The sequence below is a fragment of the Lepidochelys kempii genome, chromosome 3 (assembly GCF_965140285.1).
Source record: "Lepidochelys kempii isolate rLepKem1 chromosome 3, rLepKem1.hap1, whole genome shotgun sequence".
Taxonomy (NCBI): domain Eukaryota; kingdom Metazoa; phylum Chordata; order Testudines; family Cheloniidae; genus Lepidochelys; species Lepidochelys kempii.
Window position 1 is genome coordinate 203,072,899 of NC_136382.1, and position 26,505 is coordinate 203,099,403.

At 42.3% G+C, this 26,505-nt stretch overlaps 1 protein-coding gene across 10 annotated transcripts in view; it reads right to left on the bottom strand.

The window, feature by feature from the left end:
* Positions 1-26,505, bottom strand: part of PLCB1 (phospholipase C beta 1) — a 653,791-nt gene that overhangs the window by 621,803 nt on the left and 5,483 nt on the right. For all 10 annotated transcript variants that reach the window (XM_073339660.2, XM_073339659.2, XM_073339667.2 and 7 more), the window contains exon 2: positions 11,929-12,006. In XM_073339660.2, the coding sequence (XP_073195761.1) occupies positions 11,929-12,006 (78 nt within the window). The remainder of the gene's footprint in view (positions 1-11,928; positions 12,007-26,505) is intronic.

Below are 26,505 nucleotides of genomic sequence, written 5' to 3' on the forward strand. Positions count from 1 at the left end.
GGAAAACGGGCACAAACAGACGAAGTGACTTGCTGAAGGTCTCACAGCAGAGCTAGGACTAGAACCCAGATCCTCTGGACCCCACTCCACTGCCCTAATCCACTACACCACGCTACTCCTAAAATTGTGCACAACTGTTAGTTGAAGATCACTAAACTTACTTAAGCTACTTACACTTACTGTAGCGACAGAGATAAAGCAACACTCCGAACAGCTCACAGGATGTATGAATTAATATGGGCTAATCATAGAAATAAGGTGGGTGAGTTAATATCTTTTATTGGACCAACTTCTGTTGGTGAGAGAGACGCTTTTGAGCTACACAGAGCTCTTCTTTGGGTCTGGGAAAGGTACTACGAGTGTCACAGCTAAATACAAGATCAATAGGTCATATCTGCAGGTACCAAAGCCAGAAGGGATCGCTGAGATCTAGTCTGACCTCCTGTATCTCATAGGCCATAAAACTTCCCCAAAATAATTCCTGGAGCAGATCTTTGAGAAAAACAGCCAATCTTGATTTAAAAATTGCCAGTGACGGAGAGTCCACCACGACCCTTGGTAAGTTGTCCCCTTGGTTAATTACCCATGCTGCTAAAAATATAGGCCTTTTCCTATCTGAATTTGTCTAGCTTCAACTTCCAGTCACTGGATCCTGTTACACCTTTCTAGTGCAGACGGTCCAAATGTTTTGTTTTGTTTCTGTCAAAGTTTGGGTCTGAAATACTTTAAAACCTGAAATTTTTCACATAAATCAGACACTTGTTATGAAAAACACTGGTTTCTCAAAGAACCAGTTTTCCCACCAAAAAACAGTTACAATGGAAAATTTGACCAGCCTTAATATTTATTTCTGAACTGAATCTACAACTGCATAACCCTATCTCTTCTCCAAAAGTAGGACAAGCTACAGTATGTTCTTACAAGAGTGAGCACAGCCTGTTCGCCATACAGCAATTTGCTGGACATACTCTTGCGCTCCAACAGCTACATTAGGACAACACTGTTTTCAGAGAGAAGAAGTGGTGCTCAGCATTTTCTGAATAATTAGGCCAATTTAAGGGGTCACATGTTGGTCTCAAAAAATTTAGTCACCCCACAAAAGCAGTATTCCCCTTTAAAAGTTGAGGATTTCTCTCATTTTAAGTACTGGGCCGGAACTGTGTATTAATAATTTCCCACACCTGTTTTACGAAGGTTATATCCCACGCAATAAGAAGTTATATTTACCAGTGGCAAATGCTTATTAGTGTGCCTCTGTCTTTGATGTAGTCCCATTTCCCTTACAAGTCCTGAACAATTTCCATGTTTTGAAAGTTGAGGGATTTCCTCTTAAAAATAAAATACAATAGCAAATGACAGAAAGCTGGCCTCCATGAAAGATCTCTCTTTATTTTCACTTTCAGCTGCAATCCCATCACTCCCCCTCACTTCCCTCCCTCTCCACATGCTGATTTGTAAGTAGTTGGGGTGGGGGGCATCTCAGCATCTGGGAATTACAGGTGACTACAGATTGTTACTAGACTGACTCCCCTGTTGTGTTAACTGCTAAGCTAGAAAGCTGCTCCACTTTAAATATATAAACAGATTCTTTTTCCTTTCAAGTGATCTATATAGCACACCTAAGGTAAGCAGGGGGGCTCGCTTTCTAACTCAAAACCCAGCAGGGAGGAGAAAGGTAACCCAGTCAGTTTCCAGTACAGCGTGAAAGTGCCAGGATGGGTGTTATTGCCAGTCTTATTTTTGAGGGCTCTGCTGAGGAGTAAAGTCTTAAATATGCAGTATTGTTGTAGCCGTGTTGGTCCCAGGATATTAGCGAGACAAGGTGGGTGAGGTAATATCTTTTACTGGACCAATCTCTGTCGGGGAGAGAGATGAGTTTTCAAGCTTACACAGAGCTCTTCTTCAGGTCTGGGAAACTAACTCAGTATGTCCCTGCTACGAAGTGTGTCCACGTACGAAGTGGAACAGATTGTTTAGCATAAGTGGCTAATGCATATTTCAAGAAACCATTCAAGGTGAAGTCCCACTTGGGCGGTCAGCCCCAGGGTGGCGGGGCTCTGGCTGTCAAAGGCAGCAACAGGCAATGTAAGCAACGCAGTGACTACAGGGACACTACATTGACCTAACGACATTGACCTAGGTGCTATGCCTCTCGCGGAGGTGGAGTTATTAGGTTGGTGTAGAGGGCAACTTACATCAGTGGAAGCAAGGTGACTTGGAACCTTGGGTGCCCCGAGAAGTGTCATGAAGCCACTTAAATCAGTCTGCTTGGTATCAACAGAACAGGATGCTTGTTTCCCACATTCGTGCGCTAACTCATTACTCACTCAGATAGACTTCTAGGAGTTTAACTCAAAGTATAGCTGAAGACAACAACGTTCAGATGCTATCAGAGGTTCCTTCAATAATTAACAAGGTCACAGAGCTCAGAAGAAAGGGATTTTGGACTTTCACCATTGATCCAAGGGCTCCACTTAGCCTCAGTTTACCAGAGGGGATGTGGAGATATGGGTTAGATGTCGTACCTATATCCACATCAAAGTCCCACAGGTACAAGAATGCTGGGACTATGTCGTAAAACATATGCTTTCTAAAAGTGTTCACAACAAAACAAAAAACCCAACTGATACAAAAATGTTGAAGTTGTGTTCAAAGCCTGTAATACTCTTCAGTCCATGTGTCTTGGCTCTCGGATTCTGTGTGGATTATAGCTTGCAGTTGCAGCAAAAGGCTGTTTGAGTGGTACCTACAAGTTGATAGAATGCCTTTGTGACTAAGGCTCACGACAGATAAGTGCAGACTCACTGTAAGTGGTTCTGTCTGCTGAAATGGTAAGGTTACTACCAAATATTTACAAACAGGGAAAAAGACAATAACTTTTATTTGATTTAGCATGTTAAGATGATCGCTTAACAAGAGAGGCATAAGCATCACCTCTTCCCATTGATTCAGCAGTATTTATAATCTTGATCTTCTAAAAGCCTCAGTACAAAGGGTTTGTTTGGCCTTCTTTTCACAGAGAGAGACTAGGCAGTCAGAATGTTTATAGACATCCTGCCAAGACCTCCTTAGCAGTGAAATAGACTGTACAGTATACTCTTTCTTTACTAAACTAAACAAAGCTACTTCAATGTTGGAGCAGGTTTTTTAAAAAAAGCTATATGACCCTTTTAAAATTCTGTGTGAAATTAGTGTGATGAAATTATATTAGTTATGTATTAAATATATATTTAAAAACATACCCATTACTACAGTTTTCTAATCAGATGCACTGTAAAACATATAAAGGACTTAAAGTTCTTTTGCCTGCAGGTCACTAAGGAACGCTCTGCTTTAAAGCCAAATTTAAAAATGGACACAGAGCACCATAAAAAGATACTGGCCCAAATCCCCAGCAGGTGCAAGTGAGCACAGCTCCTTCGATTTGAATGGATCATTGGCAATTTAACTAGCTGAAAAGTGACCCGCTATTTACAGGAATGCTGAAATTGACTCGGATCCTGAAGGATCCTACATACTCTACTCCTCTCTTTTTCTAGATGTAGCACTTTGGCCCCATGACACATAGCAGATCAATTCTCAATCACAGATTTTAGGGCTAGAAGGGACTATTATGACCATCAAGCCCATATCTTGTGATTGAGCTAGAGCATCTCTTGAAATCCTAGCCCTATTGACATCAATTGGAGCTTTACCATTGACTTCAAGGGGACCAGAATCTCATCCCGTGCTTGCCTCTCTCTGCAGCCCATAGAGAAAACTCTATATTGGGACCTTCCTATCCCCAAAATTCCACATGGCATCAGGGGTCAGTGCACTGCCCTTACCACTCCACCCAGGGAGCATTAAAGACAATCACAGCTTCTCATGCACCAACCGTGACTTTCACAGGTCAGTGTAGGGGTACCTGAAATGGAAACAACTGTTCTCTCTCCTTCGTAAGTCCTGTTCCCTAAATTTAATCAAGTACTGCCTTTTTTTAATTGCCTGGTTCATGTTACAGAATAAAATTTTATTGTTTGGAACAGAATTCATCTTTATTAGTTCACAACATATGCTGGCTGGTACTAAGCAGATCTGACAGCGACCAATTTCCTGTTCCTGCACTGTGTTACAGAACCCATAAACACCATTCACCAACAAACAATATTAATAGGTGCATGGACATTGTTATAGTCCTACATACACAGCAATCACAAGATTCATACCAGGCCACGAAACAGCAAGGCCAGGTAGAGCACACTACAACAACAACCCACACTATTCACTATTAAAATCATCTTTCAAAGCCTCCCTGAGTTGTATAGCTCTGCACTGAGGTCTTCTAACAGCCCTTGTATCTAGCTGTTCAAATTCCGCAGACAGCCGCTCCACCTCCGCCCACCACCTCGGCAGAAACTTTTCTCCCTTTGCTTCACAGATATTATGCAGGCCACAGCAGACAGCTATAACCACTGGGATATTTTTCTCACTGAGGTACCAATCTGGGAAGTAAACAATGCCAGCCACCCTTTTTCAGAAGACCAAAGGCACATTCAACGGTCATTCTGCACCTGCTGAGCGCTTGTTGCTGAAGCGCTTCTCGGTGCTGTTGAGGGGGCCAGTATATGGCTTCATGAACCGCAGGAGCAAGGGATAGGCTGGTCACCCAGGATGACTCTTGGCATCTCCATATTTCCAATGGTAATCCACTAGTCAGGAAAGAAAGTCCCTGCTTGTAGCTTTCTGAACAGTTCCGTGTTCTTGAAGATGCAGGCGTCATGTACCTTCCCTGACCAGCCCACACGGATGTCAGTAAAGTGTTCCCGGTGATCTACCAGCATCTGCAATACTGTAGAAAAAGAGCCCTTTCTGTTGATGTACTGAAGCAGGGTGGTCTGGTGCTAAAATAGGGACATGCATGCCATCTATTACTCCACTGCAGTTCGGGAACCCCACTGCTGCAAAACCATCCAGCACATCCTGCAGATTGCCCAGAGTCACAGTCCTGCATAGCAAGAGGTGATTAATGGCCCGGCACACGTGCATGACAACGGTCCCTGCAGTGGATTTCTTGACTCCAAATTGATTCTCAACTGACCAGAAGCAACCTGGCATTGCAAGTTTCCACAGTGCAGTCACCACCCACTTCTCAACTGTCAGTGCAGCTCTCATTTTGGTGTCCCTGAGCTGGAGGACTGGGGTGAGTTTGGCACACAGATCAAGGAATGTGGTCTGATGTATCCGAAAGTTCTCCAGCCACTACCCACCACCCCAAACTTGCATAACAATGAGATTCCACCAGTCAGTGCTTGTTTCTTGGGCCTGGAACCGGCACTCCACCATCTCCCTTACAGTTACTCCATGAATGACACCAAGAACCTTGAATTGTTTCTATGTCCCATCGCAATCTAGCTTCCAAGGAAACATCATGTTCCCCACGGCTCCTCTTGTGCCTCTGCAAATACTGCAGGATCAGGCGCCCTGTGATTGCAACGCTCATGACAATAGTGCAGAGCTGTGAAGGCCCCATGCTTCCATCAGAGATGGTGGGCAGCGAGGAGGGATGCGTGGGTTTGTGGGTCTTTGAAAAGAAGGTGCAAAATATTATGGGCTGCAGATGAAATTATGGGACGGAGAAGACCACGTTATGGGAATTTGACCACATGCTTCCAGTCACCCCTGCGCAACTCATTCCAGCCCCATCAGGCACTGCAAAAAATTTCCAAAACAGCCTGCACTGGATGGTGCTGAGTTGCACAGTGGGATACTCACCCATACTGCACTGCACACTGCATTGATACAAGCGCTCATGGTGAGGATGCGTACTGCTGACACAAGGAACCAAGTTTCAGAGTAGCAGCCGTGTTAGTCTGTATTTGCAAAAAGAAAAGGAGGACTTGTGGCACCTTAGAGACGAACCCATTTACTTGAGCATAAGCTTTTGTGAGCTACGTGTGCACACAACACAAACGATTTAATAACTGTGTCGGCTGTATGCCAAGGTCATTTAGGTCTACATAATTTTGTAGTGTAGACATGGCCTTAGATTTAGACAAGGGACACACTTTATACAGCAGAAGGGAGAATTTTTGAGGTCTACTGTGAACAGAGCCGGTATTCTGGCTGACTCTGCATGGACCTGCAAAAAGAACTTTTCCCCTCTACTAAACACCTCTATGTAAGGGGCCATCTTCACCACGGTAGGAGAGCACAACCAGAGCTCGATACTAGCAAAGCCAGAGGGTCTACCCTTCCCAAAAGGGGTAGGGTGAGGGTTGGGCCATGGCCTCTCCCACACTGCACACTGGCCAACAGAGCTGACTAGCGCTGAAATATGAAATGAACATGTTCAGAAGGTGGTCAAGCTGCCACTTCAGCATATGCTGCTCCAGATCCCCAAGGGAAATTCTGTATGCATCTACCACAGTTCCTCTTAGAGCTGCCAATGAAATGCCACACCTCTGCACTGCACCCCTGTACTGTCCAGGCAAAAATCTTGCTATTCATCTCATGGAGAGGCACGAATATTAATAGGTCTCCATGATTCCTAAAGTATCAATGGATATTTTCATTGTCTGGAAGTTCCAAAAAAAAAAAAAAGGGGGGGGGGGGGGGAAGTATGCTAATTTTGTTACAGGCAGAAGTTTACTTTTCTTTCAGAATGGTACAAAAGCACAATTTTTGTGCAACTCCAAAACAACTGAAGAGCACTCCTGAAATTTTTCAAAACTGCCTAGGGCATTCAGAGACACTGGATGGTACTTTTTCAGAAGCAGCTAAATGACTCAAGGAGACACATGGGACTTGTGCTTCTGAGTCACTTAAGCATATATAAAAATCCCACCCATTAATGTCAAAGAGAAATGTGCGCACCTAAATCCCTAAGGCAACATAGAAAAAAAACCAGTCACAGTTCAAATTTAAATATAACTAAGTTAGGATTGAATGATAACAAATGATAGCCCAGTTGTAAATCGAAGGCAGCAGTGCACTTTGTGCATGGGCACATTATAAACAATTAAAATACAAGACATCTTATGGTTTTATAAAATTGTTAATTTGAAAATTTACAAAATAAAGGTCCAATCCTGCAATGGATTGATCCCCATCTTGTCTATATCTGGTTGCAGGATCAGAATGCAGGTGAGCTTGTCTCTAGGATCCTGGTCAGAAATTGCATGCATTCTTGCCTGGGACTGCTTTTTCCTCCAGATCAAGCTATTCAGAGGGAAAAAAATGTACCCAGCCACCTGTACAGCACAGGGTTTGAAGAATTCTATAAACAATCCTTTACCTTTCATGCTGGCTGGACAAGAGAAATATTCCAAAAATGTCAAGGGATCCAAAGCTTCTGTTTTGAAGCTAGCTTCTGCCTCGGGCTAGCACAGGAATGGGCGCTGGGCCACATTATAATAGTACTTTGCCAGCTTCTCTATCTTCAAACTCCTTATCAAAGCAGCAGAATTCAGCTGATCCAAAACTATTATCAATAGGTAACCTGTATCTTGAGTTATGCTCTGCTCTCCCATTGCACACAAAGACTATTCTTAGAGAAACCGCATCACCACTATGACAAAACCCTCGCCGTCCAGAAATTTATTTTTCACCATCTATTTTTTTTTATGAGTTATGAATTTCATGAGGCAGGGCAAAGTGGAAGAATACTGTCCCAGGGTACAGTATCTGTCCAAGAAGACAGTCCTTGAAATAGTAACCGCAACCTTTTCATATCATCTTCTCTAGGAGAGGGTCCATGGGTTGCCAGTGTTTAACAGAGCATCCCAATCCAAGCTCTAGGGAAACACAACAGAGCAAAGCTCCTGAGACCAAGGGGGGGGACTCCAAGGGTATGTCCACACTGCAAAAACAAAAATAGCAGTGTAGACATTCCTGGTAGGGCTCTGAAATCCCCCTCCCTTGCTGGGTCTCAGAGCCTGAGTGGGAATGTTTACACTACAATTTTGAGCCCCCGAACACAAGGTCTGAGAGCTGCAATTAGTGGACCCAGGCTTTCAGACTTACTGCTGCAGGGCTGTTTGGTTTTTTGGGGTGTTTTTTTGTTTGTTTTTTTTTTGTGCAATGTAGTACACTCCCTCAAGAATGGAGAGAGGCAGAGCCCTAGCACCATGAGGTCTGCACATGACCAAGTCCACCCCTGAAAATCACAGACGCTGCTCTCACCTTTGTGGGGCTCACCCATGCCAGTGGACAAGCCACATCCCAAGCATCTACATGCATGATCCGGGTCCCATAAAAACCCAGGTTACCTTGGAACTGATCAGTATTCTGCGGACAGCAACCTTCCAGGAAAAGTTCAGACGGCGACAGTCACTACTCATTTTGTTCTAATGTTATTTATATTGGTTAGCACCCCGAAATCACAAATTGGGCCACACTGTGATAGGACTTTACACACACATCCCTACCCCTACCTAGAAAGGCCCTGTTCATGCCTTGGAAAAAAACACAGTCTAAGAACCTAAGAGCTAATGCCACTTTCCAGCTCATTGTGCTACTCCCCCTTCCTTTCCTCCACTGCCAAAACCAACCTGACTTTATACCAGTCCCTTGATTCTTCCCATTCATAAACTGCTGGGACTCCACAATATACACATCACCTGGGATACAGTCATACTCTCCCTGTTCCTCCTTCTGCACAGGATAATAGAATAATCCCCAGGAGCTGTAAATTGGGGGTCAGGTTATCAACGACTATCTAGTCTCTCATGCCTCTTACTCATCATCATCAGGGAGAAAGGCATAGTTTTAGATCCTATGGAATATTACTGAATCCTTGCTCTGAAATGTTTGATCTTCTCTCTTCTCAGCTACAGAAGACCTTGTTTTGGTGCCAGTGCTCTGAGGAAGGAAGCGGGATATCTGCTAGCATCTCTGTACTCTGGTTTGGCTGTGAAGAAGGCACAGATGTGACACGAACAGGTCTTTTTTCAGCTTCACACCATCCCTGGAGTGCGAACATCCAAGCTCCAAGGCAATAAACACAGCGTCTGTAAGCACCGACTTTGTACATTTTCCTTGTCATAAAGAGAGACGAGGTCTCTTCTTTCCCTTGGCCCAAAGCCAGCTATCCTATATTAATCAATCATAGAATATCAGGTTTGGAAGGGACCTCAGGAGGTCATCTAGTCCAACCCCCTGCTCAAAGCAGGACAAATCCCCAACTAAATCAGCCCAATCAGATTCCACCACCTCTCTAGGTAACGCATTCCAGTGCTTCACCACCCTCCTAGTGAAAAAGTTTGTCCTAATATCCAACCTAAACCTCCCCCACTGCAACTTGAGACCATTACTCCTTGTTCTGTCATCTGCTACCACTGAGAACAGCGGAGCTCCATCCTCTTTGAAAGCAGCTATCAAATCCCGCCTCATTCTTTTCTTCTGAGACTAAATAATCGCATTTCCCTCAGCCTCTCCTCATAAGGCTCCAGCCCCCTAATCATTTTTGTTGCCTTCCGCTGGACTCTTTCCAATTTTTCCACATCCTTCTTGTCGTGTGAGGCCCAAAACTGGACACAGTACTCCAGATGAGGCCTCACCAGTGCTGAATAGAGGGGAATGATTGAGCAAGAAAGTTCTTTATTGTGGTTTTGCTATTCTGAGCAAAGTTGGTTACCTTAATATTTCATGTGTCTTTTTATCAACAGATATCAAACAAGCACCATTAAAGATAAAAAAAAAATCAATCTATACCTCAGAATCTGATTTTAATGAGGTATTTGCTCTATCTTGTAAACACAGAACAGGAAATACCATAGATGCCAGTGTAAATTGAACTACCACTGGCATAAATGCAATTTATATTTGCACCAACTGTGCATTGTCTCAAGAAAACACCACAGAGGTCATGCATGCAGAATTTTCCCTTTGTTATATCTACCCTTTCCTTCAGTTCTTTTGATGAGTGCACACACACACAAATTATTGTGTAGCTGATCATAAAATAAAATAATAATAATAATAAGGATGAACGGTGAAGAGATGCGTGTCTCACTGAGGCTTTAATGTTGTTAGAGGTGTATGACTCTCTGGATTTAGAGAGAGGTTTTGACAAACCTGTCCAAAATGTAATGCCAGTCGCACATACCCATTTTAATTAGCACCGATTACATGGAATGAAGCCAAAACCTGTGTCTGCTTCTTCCAGGACACAAGAGGAAGAGAATGGTTTCAGGTAAGTCCAAAATGCGATGGAATTCATAACTTCTCCTTTTTAGAAGGGAGCAGATTAACCCGTGATGGTCTATCATCTGTCAGAAACATGACAGCAGTGCTGTGAAAAATGTGTCTCTTAGAAGATCTCTCAATGGTTGTAGGTGTGTAAGCAAGGTTACTGTTCCTTCTTTGGATTTCCAACCATAAATCATAAGAACCACCTTAAATATCTCACCTAATACTTAACCAGAATTTAATTTTTTTTAAAAATTTCAATAATTTCACAATAAATATAAATCAAAATATTCACTGCATAAGCAGAAAATGATCATCCCCAAACACAAACTTTTTAAATAAAGAGACCTTTAGGATAGGTTTTGAAAACAAGCTTTACTTAGTTGTCATGAATTACTAACCAGACAAAATCTTTTTTGTTGCCATTTATATATATATTTGATTCCCCAGTTTCAAAAAAATCAAACTGATACTTATGTCTCTTGTACAAATACCCAACCTTTTAAAAAATGTTTTGGGCATTATAAAAACATTTTTTCATGAATATGGAAATAACCATTCTATAAATAGCCATTTTACAGAACTGCTTCAAGGCATTGTTTTTACAGACAACAGTAGGAAACTGAAGGGTATGTGAATAAACTCTCCAATCAACTCTGGGTCATTTTTTAACTCCAGACTTAAGTACATGCTTAAGTGTTTTGCTGAATCAAAGCCTAAAAGGGACATTATATTTAAAGAGGACTATGTGGTATAGAGAACAACCAAAATAAAAGCCTTTTTGCAACGCCAAAGAATTATTTGTAAAGACTTGAGGGTGAGAGGGTGTGTTTTGAAAACTAAGTTTCAGCAGCCTTGATGCTTCAGCCTTGTATACTCTGAACCCAGCAAAAAACACTAACAGAAAATGAAAACTGTACAGAAGCAATTACATTATTCTAATATTTTCTTTTGTAACAGGCAACAGATACAAGATAAGGTTACTTTCTAACAAGGTACCACCACAATCCATCTTCGGGGACAAGAGGAACTAATTTCTTCATAATACTTGGACTGTGTTTTTCCATTGAATCGCTATGACAGCATATTGACAAAAGATCAAAGGCCTGATGCGCCACTGTATTGCTCCACTTTCACCCTGGTGTAATGCCATGGATTCTGTCTGCGGGAAACAGGACAGCACTGGAATGACACTGGTGTAAAATAGGAGCAATGCAGCAGTCTCTAAGCCTTCCCAACAAGCATACAGGAACATATTTAACAAGAGACCGAGTCTCCAACACAGATTAATAAAAACAGAGACCCACATCCTTAGTCGCAGCTGAGGAGTGCAGAGTAACTCAGCAGGGAGGTTGAAATAGGTGGCTTTAAACTCCTCCAATATTGGACCAACCACACCATGGAAAAAATCCTACTGACTTGAGCAGAGCCAAGATTTCACGCCAGATTGGTCCCCAGGTATAAATTGGAACAACTCTGTATTATGCCAGTAGTGGCCCCTGTCCACAAGGGGCCACTCAGGCAGCTGAGGATCGCCAATCACTCTCCTTCTTCCCAGCCACATGCCCTGTGCAGCAGGGGCTGGGGAGGAGCATATATGCTTTCTCTACATCACAGAGGAGCTCTCTGCACTGCAGCGCTCCTTGGGCGTCCTCTATGCCAGAATTAGAGTGCAAAGCTTCCTGCCCAAAGCCCTATCGCACCAGCCCTATCGCACTGTATTGAAATCAATACGAAAAAAGGCATTTCTTCTCTTACCTTATTTTGATCTGTCCAGTAAAAGAAAAATCCATGTGGATCTGTTCTGAGAAGAATTGGAGTCACAACAGTGGAATCCTACAAAAAAAAAAAAGGGTAAATAATATGAACATTAAACTTGCAAGGCAGATGCCACAAGGCCGGGTCCACCTTATCTTCACTGTTAAATAACAGCCCTAACAGCCACCCTGAAGGTACCAAATCACAGAATGTCACTTACACAGTTTAATCCCACATCCCAAATCTCCATTCCGATGTCATAATATATTTCTAAGTAATTTAAATGTTTTCATGTTCTACATTCTGTATACGTGCAAGAGAAAGAGAGAGAGAGAGAATGTATCTGCCCAATCATGCTCAGTTATACATATTAAATTACTGTAGGAATCTTGTTAATTCTGTTTTCCATTTAAATACTTCCTGTTTTTGTCTGTAATTCATATATGCGTTTTTTATAACGATATGCATTTTTCTGAAAGCAGATAAAAATCCAATTGTAAAGTCCATATGTGGGATCACTGAAAAATTTTATTTATTAAAATTATTCGGAAAGTGGATGTATATTTCTCCTAACCAGTTACAGTTCCTGTAAAGCTTTGAAACTCAGCCATTTCCCACACAACAAAAAATAAGGCCACATTCTACAGATCTTTAGAAAATATGGCTCCAATTGATCCAAGTTAAAATAAAATGTGCTGAACATTTAAAAAACAAAACAAAAACAAAAAAAAACATAGAACACGATTTAATCATGTAAATTGCAGTCTATGATATTACTCAACTTTCTTTTATTCCACAAAACAGATGCAATACAAATAAAAAATTTAAAAAGCAGGATAATGTTGGTCTGTCTTAAATACTTATACGGCTCCTTTTACTGTAGTATCGGAGCACCTCACAATCTTTAAACATGCTTATCCTCACAACACCCCCACAACGTAGGACAGTGCTATTACCCTCCATATGGGGAAACAAGGCACAGAGAGGTTAACTGGATTTGTCCAAGGTCACACAAAGTCTGAGAGAGAGCAGGGCCCAGGGTCCCAATTCCTAAAAGAGGGCCCTCACCACTGGAGCATCCTTCCCCTCCATAGACAAGCTTTTAAAGACTGGGGATCCTGTCTGGACTGGAAAGGTATTAAATTTGCAGCGGCAAATACTATCTTAAGGAAAGTGATCCAACGCTGACCATCTCAGCAAGAGCCACTGGTCTTGAGAAGATAACCAGTGGCCTAGCCACCAGGGATCACAGAATGGGAGCCAGATGGCAAACGGATTTGCCGGGTCTTCCCACAGGGTACATCCTGCTTCCTGCAGTGTTTACACAAGAGCATCCAGTGCAGCGGTCATGGGAGTCAGGGTAGGCCTCAATCAAGTGCTTTCCTCAGGGGTGGACTGCACTTCAGGGTGCAAGGTTTGGATAGTCATCACTATTTTTCCAACAACAGGGATGGAACAGTGGTTTCCCTGAGACAGCTGCCTGCCTGAAGCAGCCATGTCACCTTTTTTCCCTTGGTATCCACCCTGACAAGCACTTATTGGTCACACAAGGCCAATGCAGTACCAGTTTATAATTTGTTCTCACTGGCCTCTGTGGGTGAGGACTTGAAGACCCGTCTTTCTGATTCGATCCTCCCCAGGGACCACCGCATGGGGAGAATGCAGTACGGGGGCTGGCTCAGTGGCATTTAGCTTGCTTTTTCTGACAAATTCAGTTGGGCTCGGACATTCCTTTGCTGACTGATCCATTAGCCACTCAGCTTCACAGCTGATTTTTCCCCCTTCTTGTGTGAATGGCTCAAGGGCGGTGTATAGAATATAATGTCTAATACACAACGGACACAAGCAGGTTGCTTGATTTAATTAAAAGTGATCCCATTGACTTGAAGTCTAGTCAGCTTTAAAAAAAAAAAGAGAGAGAGAGTTGAGTAGTTTCAAATGATGAACCATTTGTATTGCAGTGGTGCCTAGAAGCAGCATACGGGGATTGGAGCCCCCACTGTGCTGTGCAGTGCGCATACATAATAAAGAGACAATCTCCATCCCAAAGGATTTACAATCTGAACGTATGAGGAGGCAATAGGTGAAGACGAACTAGTGAAATAACCATAGTTGATACAATAAGCAAAAGTGACAGCATGTCCACCACTTAACTATGGTCAAGCAATTGACAGCCATCATAACAACGGTGAGACATCTGCCCTCAATACCCTCACCAGTTTTTTTAAAACGGTTTTACAGTCTTTTAACTGTCCCCATGGCTGTATGAAAGATACATCCAAATAGGCAAATTTGACTATAAAGAGAAATAGTGAAACTGCTTGTCAAATGCACAAACACACACTGGAAAAATAATTTCTCTAATCCCTTTCTGTTATCTGTCAGCTGTCATTTGTATCAACGGGGGTGGGGAGGGGGAAGGGAGGGAGAGAAACAGAGAAGTGTGAACAGTGTCCCTTAAAGAAGTTTTCATCCCAGCATAAGGACATATACTTTATAGAACCAAACTCTATGTTTCTTGTGGATGCACAAGGAATGCAGCATCAAGCCCTTAATGAGGATTACCTGACAAAAGTAACTGACATGTGACATTATCTGCTTTGGGGACATGATTATTTATGGAGTATTTTATGTCAGCTTTACAAAGCACATAATGCACAATTCAAATACCCTTACTCATATTCAGTAGCACCTTACCACACAAAACACTTTAATTCAACAGATAACACGTGAAAGTCTGAGGAAAGTTTATGTCCTTGCCCTGAAAGTATTACAGTTCAACTCAGAAGCACAACACAGGACACCCACAGTTCAGATGTAAGATCAAGGGGAAACACTGAGGGAAAGAAGCTATGGAAAGGTGGACAGTAATAAGGAAAGGAAACAAAACACAAAATGTGCTGGCTAGAATTTTGTTAAATGAAAACCAGAAATTCTCTCTCCAAATGTTAAAGTCATAGAACACAAGCTGGTAAGTCACACTAGGACATTAACTGTCCTGCGACAAGTGTCCTGACTGTCAACTGAAGGGAAAGTCTGATCCACTAAAAAAATACTAGTGGTACTGTGTATTAGCAAAAGACATCACAACAAATTAAAAGTATGGAGGGAGACAAGATATTTTGCTATGATTCAGCAATGCATTTGGGCACCTGCTTAACTTTCAATTTCAGTGGAACTTGTGCCTATGCTTAAATGTTTTGCTGAATAAAGATAAGAACACACTGGATTGTTTTCCTGAATCAGGGTCTTCCCCAAGTCCAAAGGGTGCAATGTGGTTGCTTGTGTAAACCACACACCTTCTGGGTGTGGTGTTCTGTCCCATCTCGTGGCACCAAGACCACTTAGAAAGAGAGAGTTAAATGAGTCTGCTCTACAGCCTTAGCTAAGAGTCAGCTGGCTTTTAGCTTCTGTGGTAGAGGCTCATGCACTAAGGTCCTAGGTTTGATCCCACCTGCCGACGACTAGGGTCTGTCCATGTTACACTTGTACTAGATGCAATGGAAAATAAATCTAAAACAAACCTAATGAAGAAGAGATTGAGTGGATGTCAGTATCTGTAAAATACTATAAAAGTGCTCTGAAATCTGTTCCTTTCGAAAAGAAATGATTCACATCACGTAACTGCCTTTCCTCAGCCCACCTCTAGACATTTTTTGTGCCGTTTGTACGTAAACTGACAGCACAGTAAAAGAGATGCAAATTGCTCCTCTGAAGGATGAGGCACACAGGACATTTGGAGGGGGCGGAGGTGTTGAGAAAGACAGGCATAAAGAGATTATGTCTAGGATTAATCCGTTTTGCTGGTTAATCATTCCAAATCAACTGCTTAAATCCAAAAGCTGTTTGGCTGCATCTGCGTGGACGATATACGGCTGTCAAAGTACGATTTTTCCAGTCTCAGGCTGTGGGACGCCAGCTACACTCAGCAGACTTCGTAGTGCCACAAAAAGAATTGCACCAAAGCCTCCAATCCCCGTAAAGTGACAAAACGGAATCTGCACCATGCGATGCATAAAGAGGAATTCAATTAAAGCTTCCGAGTATAGTAGAAATTTTATTATATTACAAAATCAAAAGCTGTGCTAACAAAAAAAAAATTCAGCTTTAAGTCAGGAAATGCAAAAGCAAGAACATTTTCTCTGCTCTGTTACTAATTTATAATAATTTCAACTCTTGTTTTTTTATGTTAAATGCACTGCTCTGATATGACAAAACATTTTATGATGTGTATTACAACAGCACATAAAAGTCCCAACCAAAATTGGTGTCCCATTCTGCTAGACATCGTATAAACACAGAGCCAGAGACAGTGCCTGCCCTATAAAACTTTTATTTACCATATCTAACTTTTTAAAAATGTTGTCTACAGATCTTCCTCACCCTTGTGGCAGCTGTGAGTGGCAGCAGCAGCAGCAAGGGCTGGGTTCAGACTGTCTCGACGTTCTTGTTTCTAAAATAAAACTGTGTCAAGCTCTCATCCAGAGCCATACTCCTATTTCTGGATCTGGGAACAGAAATAAAACTTCTCTGCTCACCTTTGCAGGATGCTCTTCCCCACTCACAAACACACAGTCTTTGGGACTATGGACCCACAAGTAGCTTTTTATTTGGGGAGGGGAAATCAATCAAAAAAAAGGATAGTGAGTTTGTGTGTGTGGTTTTTGGGAGGGGGGTGAGGGGGTGAGAGAACCTGGATTTGTGCAGGAAATGGCCCAACTTGATTATCATGCACATTGTGTAAAGAGTTGTCACTTTGGATGGGCTATCACCAGCAGGAGAGTGAATTTGTGGGGGGGGCGGAGGGTGAGAAAACCTGGATTTGTGCTGGAAATGGCCCACCTGATGATCACTTTAGATAAGCTATTACCAGCAGGACAGTGGGGTGGGAGGAGGTATTTTTTCATATTCTCTGTGTATAAATAAAGTCTGCTGCAGTTTCCACGGCATGCATCCGATGAAGTGAGCTGTAGCTCACGAAAGCTCATGCTCAAATAAATTGGTTAGTCTCTAAGGTGCCACAAGTACTCCTTTTCTTTTTGCAAAAAAAACCATGAAAACTCCCTATACATTTACACATAAGAAAATGAAGAACCTAAACCAGTGCATCAGAAGTTTGGTCAACCCCACCGTTCCAAGTAATAACTGTCTGACTTAAAAGATAAATATTTCATACACAATTCCTGTATTATATTTACAAATAAGATATTTTTGCACCCCACATTGCTACGAGTCATTGCTGAGGAGTATCTTCAAACCCATTCATTCAGTTTTCTCCCGCACATAACTGACCCACTTCCCAACCTCCCCAAATGGAGCGGTTTTCCATCCACACCTACACAGACAACAAAACCGAGGAGACACAAAAGCACTTTATGAGTGTACGAAATACAATTCCCTTCCATCCAGGTAAACAAGCCACCCCTACAAAGGAAAAACACCTAAGGACAAACAAAGAGGGAGGGGGGCAAACTCATTTCTTCCCCACCCCTATTGAATCCAACACACAAAAGAAAAGAGAGAAAATAAAGCAACAGAAGGAAAGACGAGGCTCGGCTGACTGTATCCTCACAGAAGTGAGCAAAGAGGCTGTTCTCAGCACAGTCTCTCAGGACTAGATTTCTAAAGAGCTCAACTCCCATTTAGGCACCTGATTGTCAAAAAGGTACTCAAAGCGCAGCAGCTCCCATTGAGACCAACAGGTGTCCCTTTTGGGAAGCCAAACACGTATTTAGAACATCTTTTGAACATCTGGCCCCAAATAAACAAACAGAACAACCAATACATGGCATGCTGAAACATTCATGGAGACGTTCCGAGAATACAATCAAGATGTGGGATGGGGAAGAGAAACAATTAGGGTGGAGAAGGAAAAAAAAAGCAGAGAAAGGCACAGCAGATCTGCAACGTCTAGCCAACAAGTCCGTGCCACAAATGACCGCAAATTGTTAGCAGCTTCAAATACCACCCTCTGCCTACTATTGCCAAGCAGAGCTCTGGCTTCTGATGGAGTTCCTCTGCAAATTCCTGAAATAAAAAGAACAGCAGCAGCGTGGACCCAATCTGATAGACCAGTATATACAACATCAGAGGGATTAAAAAAAAACAAAACCCTGATTTTTAATTTAAAACAGATTTTTTTTTATTTACATGTTCTTTACTCTCTTCCAATTTTATAGTCTTGAATTGCTCAAACAGACATTTTGGACTATTTTCTTTAAATGGTTTCCTAACTTCCTAACTTAATTTCATATTTTGCATAGAGATATTTTCCACTAAGACGTTTCACACTTAAAACACTCTTCTAGCCCTGTGCTGTATTTGCAACCAAAACCACCTCCTGACATACTGCATTCACAGAAATCAAGAAAGCTGAAATGCATCAACCAGGCTACATGCCTCCATCAAAGTTTGATGTTAATGGGACTTGTGCCCGTAAATCATTCAGGAGACTTGAAAATTCCCCCCCCCCACCCCCTTAGAAGCATAACTTTAGGCTCCCATTTTGGAAAATTCGGGCCTGTGTATATAAAAAAAGGTCACTGTAATTTTTAGTGTACTGAAAAACCTAAGTGACTTTTCATTGTTGTAAAGAGATTTTATGCCACTGAGGCACAAACAAAGAAAGTGGGATGTCTACCCGCACTGCTCCACACTTCTGCCACTACTGCCCAATGCTGTGGTGACATGCTGAATGGCACAAACGACCCAACATGAAGGCATTCTGCCAAAACTTTTACTGGTGCAACTTCTGTGTTGAGACACGTCCTATGAGAAATGCTACAAAAGTGGATGGATGGCTTTAAGCACAAGAGCAGCAGACAGGAGATGATGACTAAAATTATGCACCTGTTTAAGAATCCACAGGATCATGGCTTTAATCTCCCAATATTTTGGTCTTCACCTACAGCAGTTTTGTAAGAAAGTTTAGTTCATTGCAAGCTGGGGTGTGACCCTACTCCGCACTGACCTGCTGCGCTGTCTGTATGGCCCCTGCTGATGCCCTCCCAGTGTAAAGAGCACTAGATAAATGCACTTTAAAGAACTGTTAATACACGTCTCCAGGATTTCCAAGGACAGATGTGAGCTGCAGGCTAGTGCGGGGTAAATTCACACCCCAACTTGCGACAAACTAAACATTCATGTAGACAAGCCCCTCAGATTCAGCTAAAGCCGGGCCCACATTCAGAGTTTGTAGGGGGTTACAGTTATGGGTGTGGGGTTTTTTTTTTTTAAACCAAAATAGTTATACCAGTATAACCCCTAGTGTGGATGCAGTTAGAGCAGCATAAAGGCGCCTTATACCAGTATAATTAACCCCCCTTCCCGTACAGGAATAAGTGATAGGGGTAAAAGCACTTTACCAGTGCAATTTCTAGAGTTGCACTGCTTTAACTATACCAGTACAGCATAGCTAAAAGCGGTACAAGTTTTCTACACACACAAGCCCTAGGATACTGTACCAGGAAGGATTCAGAGTGGTGGCCGTGTTAGTCTGTATCAGCAAAAACAAGGAGTCCTTGTGGCACCTTAGAGACTAAACGCATTTATTTGGGCATAAGCTTTCGTGGGCTAAAGGTGCCACAAGGACTCCTCATTGTTTTTGCACCGGAGTCTTGGGGAGGGAAGCAGTAGCACAGGGGCAGGACCTCATGGAAGGGGCGGTACGAGGGTGGGAAGAAGGGGCAGTGCAGGGCCACAGTTCAGGCACCGGTGGCCCATCCACTTTTAGGGCGCTTCCGTCGCTCCTGACCTGAGTACTTGCCTACGGTCCCCAGCGGGTGCGTACTCAGGGCTGCTCACACTGCCGCGGCTACTCCCTGTTTTTAGTGCACTAGCTTTGTCCGAGCCAGCTGAGAGCTCACACAAGGATGTCTCCTTGAGTCTCGCATCACCCACCCAGCTCAAAGTGTAGACATGCCCTTCATGTCATGCCGCTAAACAAGGCTGGGGGGGTGGGGGGGGAAGAGTGTTGGGGATGGGGATTGAAATGGGAACAACACACCCTGAGCACACAGGGGCATTGTGAACATTAATTCATTGATGTAGTATCTGAGTGCTTCAACAAACGGTGAGGGGTACTACAGAAAAGCCCATGAAGAAATTAATAATTGTGTCATCAGCGCAGGGTTTGAATAGCATACATTAAATAAGCTATGGAGCCATCCACTGAACAATGAGGACTGTTAATAAGATTGAATAAGTCAACACCACTGTCCTGTGCAACGAATGAGCCAGGAATCCTGTAGCAAAATAGTATGTGATTATGTAATTAAAGACTGTATCATAATGCATACACACAAGGGACCAAATTAAGTTGCACAGGCAATCTTAATTCTGGCATTTCCTAGCTTTTAATTGCTTGATTTTGCAACCTTACTAATGGTCTTTTAATGTGGTTTGACTGTAGTAACAACAAATTTATTTAATTTTTTTTTTCTTAAAAAGCGAAGTTTTGTGTAGAAAGTAGAGCAGGTCAAAACTTCTTTAACTCGAACTTTTTTCAATCAAATAAGAACCTTTTTCTCTAAACTGCAATTTATTGCATAAAAATGTCAATGTTTATACTTTATACAAGTTTTTCATTTAAAAATAACCCATCTTGTTTCAGTAAATCAAAAACTTCAGTGACCATTTTGAAATGTTTTAGTTAACAAAAAGTCAGTTTTTGGTGGCTGACACATTTGGATAGCCACGTTTTTTCTCCATTTTTTTCCACTCTGCTAGAAAGCATTTTTGCACAATGAAAATAATGATACATCAAATTCTACTGACAGAACTTGTATTTACCAGATTAAAACAGATAAGGATTTCAGTCCTTTCATCATTATCTGGCATAGCTGTTTGAAGGATAATCCAATGCTTGGGGCACTAGCTTGTGACTTCAGAGACCTCACTTCAAGTCCTTTCTCCACCTCAGACTTCCTGTACGACCATAGGCAATTCACTTAGCCTGTCTGTGTCCCAGTTCCCCATCTGTAAAGAGGGTAAAATAGAACTTGCCTATCTTACACGGATGTTGTGAGAATAAATATAATAAGAGTGTCAAGGTTCCTCCCACACTCGGAACTCTAGGGTACAGATGTGGGGACCTGCATGAAAAACCTCCTAAGCTTATCTTTACCAGCTTAGGTCAAAACTTCCCCAAGGTACAAAATATTACACCCGTTGTCCTTGGACTGGCCGCTACCACCACCAAACTAATACTGGTTACTGGGGAAGAGCTGTTTGGACGCATCCTTCCCCCCAAAATACTTCCCAAAACCTTGCACCCCACTTCCTGGACAAGGTTTGATAAAAAGCCTCACCAATTTGCCTAGGTGACTACAGACCCAGACCCTTGGATCTTAAGAACAATGAACAATCCTCCCAACACTTGCACCCCACCCCTTTCCTGGGAAATGTTGGATAAAAAGCCTCACCAATTTGCATAGGTGACCACAGACCCAAACCCTTGGATCTTACAACAATGAAAAAGCATTCAGTTTTCTTACAAGAAGACTTTTAATAAAAATAGAAGTAAATAGAAATAAAGAAATCCCCCCTGTAAAATCAGGATGGTAGATACCTTACAGGGTAATTAGATTCAAAACATAGAGAACCCCTCTAGGCAAAACCTTAAGTTACAAAAAAGATACACAGACAGAAATAGTTATTCTATTCAGCACAGTTGTTTTCTCAGCCATTTAAAGAAATCATAATCTAACACATACCTAGCTAGATTACTTACTAAAAGTTCTAAGACTCCATTCCTGGTCTATCCCCGGCAAAGGCAGCATATAGACAGACACACAGACCCTTTGTTTCTCTCCCTCCTCCCAGCTTTTGAAAGTATCTTGTCTCCTCATTGGTCATTTTGGTCAGGTGCCAGCGAGGTTACCTTTAGCTTCTTAACCCTTTATGGGTGAGAGGAGCTTTCCCCTGGCCAGGAGGGATTTCAAAGGGGTTTACCCTTCCCTTTATATTTATGACAAAGAGATTGTGAGGTGGTCAGATATTAAGGTAATAGAGGCTATATATGGAATTGAAAATCATTTTCATATCCTTTTGGGATAAGAGTCTACTCATTTTACAAGATAACCTTGGGGCCAAATCTCTGTCCCAATAAATGCTTTCCAATGGAGTTCAATAGGATCAGAATTTATCCTGTGATGAAATATTAGCTGATTGAACATCTGAAATATGATTTGTTTAAATTCAGTATCTGATTTTCTTCTTGTGTTGCAAGAGAACGGTTATACAACATTTTCCCACTAGTTTAGATAACAGTGTATCCTTCCCTACTTTATTTTTGTTCATTATATTTGGTCCGATCATTGCAGATTAAATATAATTAAAGAAAAACAAACAGAACACGTTGGACTCAAGAGAGTTCCAAATCCAAACCGGCTGGAAAAACAAAGTTGTTCAGTTGAGTATGTTTTTCTTCTGTTTTTAAAAAAGGAAAAGTCTAATCTCTGAATATATCTAAGAGCAGACCAATGTTGGTTCATTTCTGATGGTCTCAGAAATATTCAGTAGTGACTGATTTGGACAGAATAAAAAAAATGCCAAAATAAAACAAGCTATATGACAGCCAATAATTTAAACCACATCTGAAAGTTTCTTCAAAGGAGAAATACATTCTCAGGCAAGTATTCACAACTAGTTTGTTTTATTTATTTCTACTTATCCATACTGATAATACTTGATACATGTACATATCTGGATGTTTATAAAGTATAACAAACACATCAAATGTTCTTGATAATCTTCTGAAAAAAAGACGCCAAACAAACAAATAGGCCCATGAATTCTCCCGGACCAAATCACACTGCACTAGTCACCCACCAAGTTCAAAAGCATTTTATAAATGTGAGTAAAGATAATCTAGCACAGTGGCTCTCAACCCTTCCAGGCTACTGTACCCCTTCCAGGAGTCTTGATTTGTCTTGCCTACCCGCAAGTTACATCTCACTTAAAAACTACTGCTTACAAAATCAGACATAAAAATACAAAAGAGTCACAGCCACACTATTACTGACAAATGGCTTCCTTTCTCATTTTTACCATATAATTATAAAATAAATCAATTGCAATATAAATATTGAACTTACATTTCAGTGTATAGTATACAGAGCAGCATAAACAAGTCGTCTGTATAAAATTTTTGTTTGTACTCACTTCGCTAGTGCTTTTTATGTAGCCTGTTGTAAAACTAGGCAAACATCTAGATGAGTTGATGTACCCCTTGGAAGACCTCTGCGTATCTCCAGGGATACAAATACCCCTAGTTGAGAATCACTGGTCTAGCAGGTGAGTCCTTATGAAGTCTACTGAAGAACTCTGGGTTCAATTCCTGACTTCACTCTGAACTTCCTGGGTGAGCGTGGGCAGGTCACTTAGTTTGTCTGCATCTTTGTTCCCCTGCACCTTTGTTAAAATGGGAATAACGTTTCCCTACCTCCCATGGGGTATTGTGAGGATAAAATCCATTAGTGGTTTTGAGGGGCTCAGGCGCAACTGTGATGAGTAGATAGGATAATGATATTTACCCCATTTTACAGAGGAGGGTGTGGAGGCAGAGAGTGGTTAAGTGATTTGCCCATGGTCATAAAACAAATGACATGGCAGAGCCCAGGGCCAAGATTTTTAAGAGTGAGCAGCAAGTCAACATGAGACAAACGGAAGAACCTCATTTTCAAAGGTGAGTGCTCAGCCCTTCCTAAAAATAAGACCCCTTTAAAGTATCTCAATTTGGGCGCTCAGAATTCACTAGTCACCCTGGACTACCTTGCCCCCGGTCTCCTGACTTCCCACCTGGTGCCCTAGCCACTGGATGCTGCTGCGTGTGCAACAGTTCAATTCTGATAACTACATTTTTGGTTCAAACTGGGTGCCAGTTTTATGGCCAGAAAGTCGCCTAATTTAGGCAGCATTCCCAGTAAATATAACCTCTCCATTATTTATTGGTAGACTACACTTGAAAGTGAAAGTAAATAGCATAAGCAGCAAAGACCCAGTCAAAGCCTTTATGTAAAGTACATATTATCACTACGGAAGATAAGAAACTCTTTAAGTGAGAATTGAAAACAAATACAGTTTTTTAACTTATACCATTCCATTAACCTGCCTTGGCATGCCAATTACCACCACTAGACAATACCAGCTAAACGGTGTCCTAGCTCTGGGGCTGGTGCTACCTCGGCAATGTCTGTCCTGTTCCTGCTGGGGCCACACAGCGGAAACCATTATGCACAATCAGCAATTTGTATATAGTGGTGGTGCCGAGAGCCTTTGAACCAAACTGTAAGCCCTGTATATAATGGAAACCACTTCAAGCTGCCACACCCCCAGCTCCCCTAGTTCCAGCAACTATGCACACAAAACCAGAGCAGAGCTGTACCTCCACCAACCCCATGAGAAAAACTCCTTTCTACTCCGGTTTCTTTAACTCACCCAGCTAGTAATATATCTGCCGTTATCAGGCCCCACCCCCTGCACTATCCCTAAACAAAGTGGACTTTGGAAAGCCTTACAACGTCACTTTGCAGTTGAATGTAGTTCTTTTGAAAATGGCTTTAAAACTCTCCAAGGAAGAATTATTAAAACATTGGGTTTGATTTACTGTCAAGTGGCCAGAGTAAATTCACAAAAAGAAAAGGAGGACTTGTGGCACCTTAGAGACTAACCAATTTATTTAAGCATGAGCTTTCGTGAGCTACAGCTCACTTCATCGGATGCATACGTGGAAACTGCAGCAGACTTTATATACACACACAGAGAATATGAAACAATACCTCCTCCCACCCCACTGTCCTGCTGGTAATAGCTTATCTAAAGTGATCATCAGGTTGGGCCATTTCCAGCATAAATCCAGGTTTTCTCACCCTCCACGCCCCCACACAAATTCACTCTCCTGCTGGTGATAGCCCATCCAAAGTGACAACTCTTTACACAATGTGCATGATAATCAAGTTGGGCCATTTCCTGCACAAATCCAGGTTCTCTCACCCCCTCACCCCCCTCCCAAAAACCACACACACAAACTCACTATCCTGCTGGTAATAGCTCATCCAAAGTGACCACTCTCCCTACAATGTGCATGATAATCAAGGTGGGCCATTTCCTGCACAAATCCAGGTTCTCTCACCCCCTCACCCCCCTCCCAAAACCCACACACACAAACTCACTATCCTGCTGGTAATAGCTCATCCAAAGTGACCACTCTCCCTACAATGTGCATGATAATCAAGGTGGGCCATTTCCAGCACAAATCCAGGTTCTCACACACACACACCCCCATACACACACAAACTCACTCTCCTGCTGGTAATAGCTCATCCAAACTGACCACTCTCCAAGTTTAAATCCAAGTTAAACCAGAACATCTGGGAGTGGGTGGGTACCTTGCATAATGACTTAGCCACTCCCAGTTTCTATTTAAGCCTAAATTAATAGTATCCAATTTGCAAATGAATTCCAATTCAGCAGTTTCTCGCTGGAGTCTGGATTTGAAGTTTTTTTGTTTTAAGATAGCGACCTTCATGTCTGTGATTGCGTGACCAGAGAGATTGAAGTGTTCTCCGACTGGTTTATGAATGTTATAATTCTTGACATCTGATTTGTGTCCATTTATTCTTTTATGTAGAGACTTTCCAGTTTGACCAATGTAAATGGCAGAGGGGCATTGCTGGCACATGATGGCATATATCACATTGGTGGATATGCAGGTGAACGAGCCTCTGATAGTGTGGCTGATGTTATTAGGCCCTGTGATGTGTCCCCTGAATAGATATGTGGGCACAATTGGCAACGGGCTTTGTTGCAAGGATAAGTTCCTGGGTTAGTGGTTCTGTTGTGTGGTATGTGGTTGTTGGTGAGTATTTGCTTCAGGTTGCGGGGCTGTCTGTAGGCAAGGACTGGCCTGTCTCCCAAGATTTGTGAGAGTGTTGGGTCATCCTTTAGGATAGGTTGTAGATCCTTAATAATGCGTTGGAGGGGTTTTAGTTGGGGGCTGAAGGCGACGGCTAGTGGCGTTCTGTTATTTTCTTTGTTAGGCCTATCCTGTAGTAGGTAACTTCTGGGAACTCTTCTGGCTCTATCAATCTGTTTCTTTACTTCCGCAGGTGGGTATTGTAGTTGTAAGAAAGCTTGACAGAGATCTTGTAGGTGTTTGTCTCTGTCTGAGGGGTTGGAGCAAATGCGGTTGTATCGCAGAGCTTGGCTGTAGACGATGGATCGTGTGGTGTGGTCAGGGTGAAAGCTGGAGGCATGCAGGTAGGAATAGCGGTCAGTAGGTTTCCGGTATAGGGTGGTGTTTATGTGACCATTGTTTATTAGCACTGTAGTGTCCAGGAAGTGGATCTCTTGTGTGGACTGGACCAGGCTGAGGTTGGTGGTGGGATGGAAATTGTTGAAATCATGGTGGAATTCCTCAAGGGCTTCTTTTCCATGGGTCCAGATGATGAAGATGTCATCAATATAGCGCAAGTAGAGTAGGGGCTTTAGGGGACGAGAGCTGAGGAAGCGTTGTTCTAAATCAGCCATAAAAATGTTGGCATACTGTGGGGCCATGCGGGTACCCATAGCAGTGCC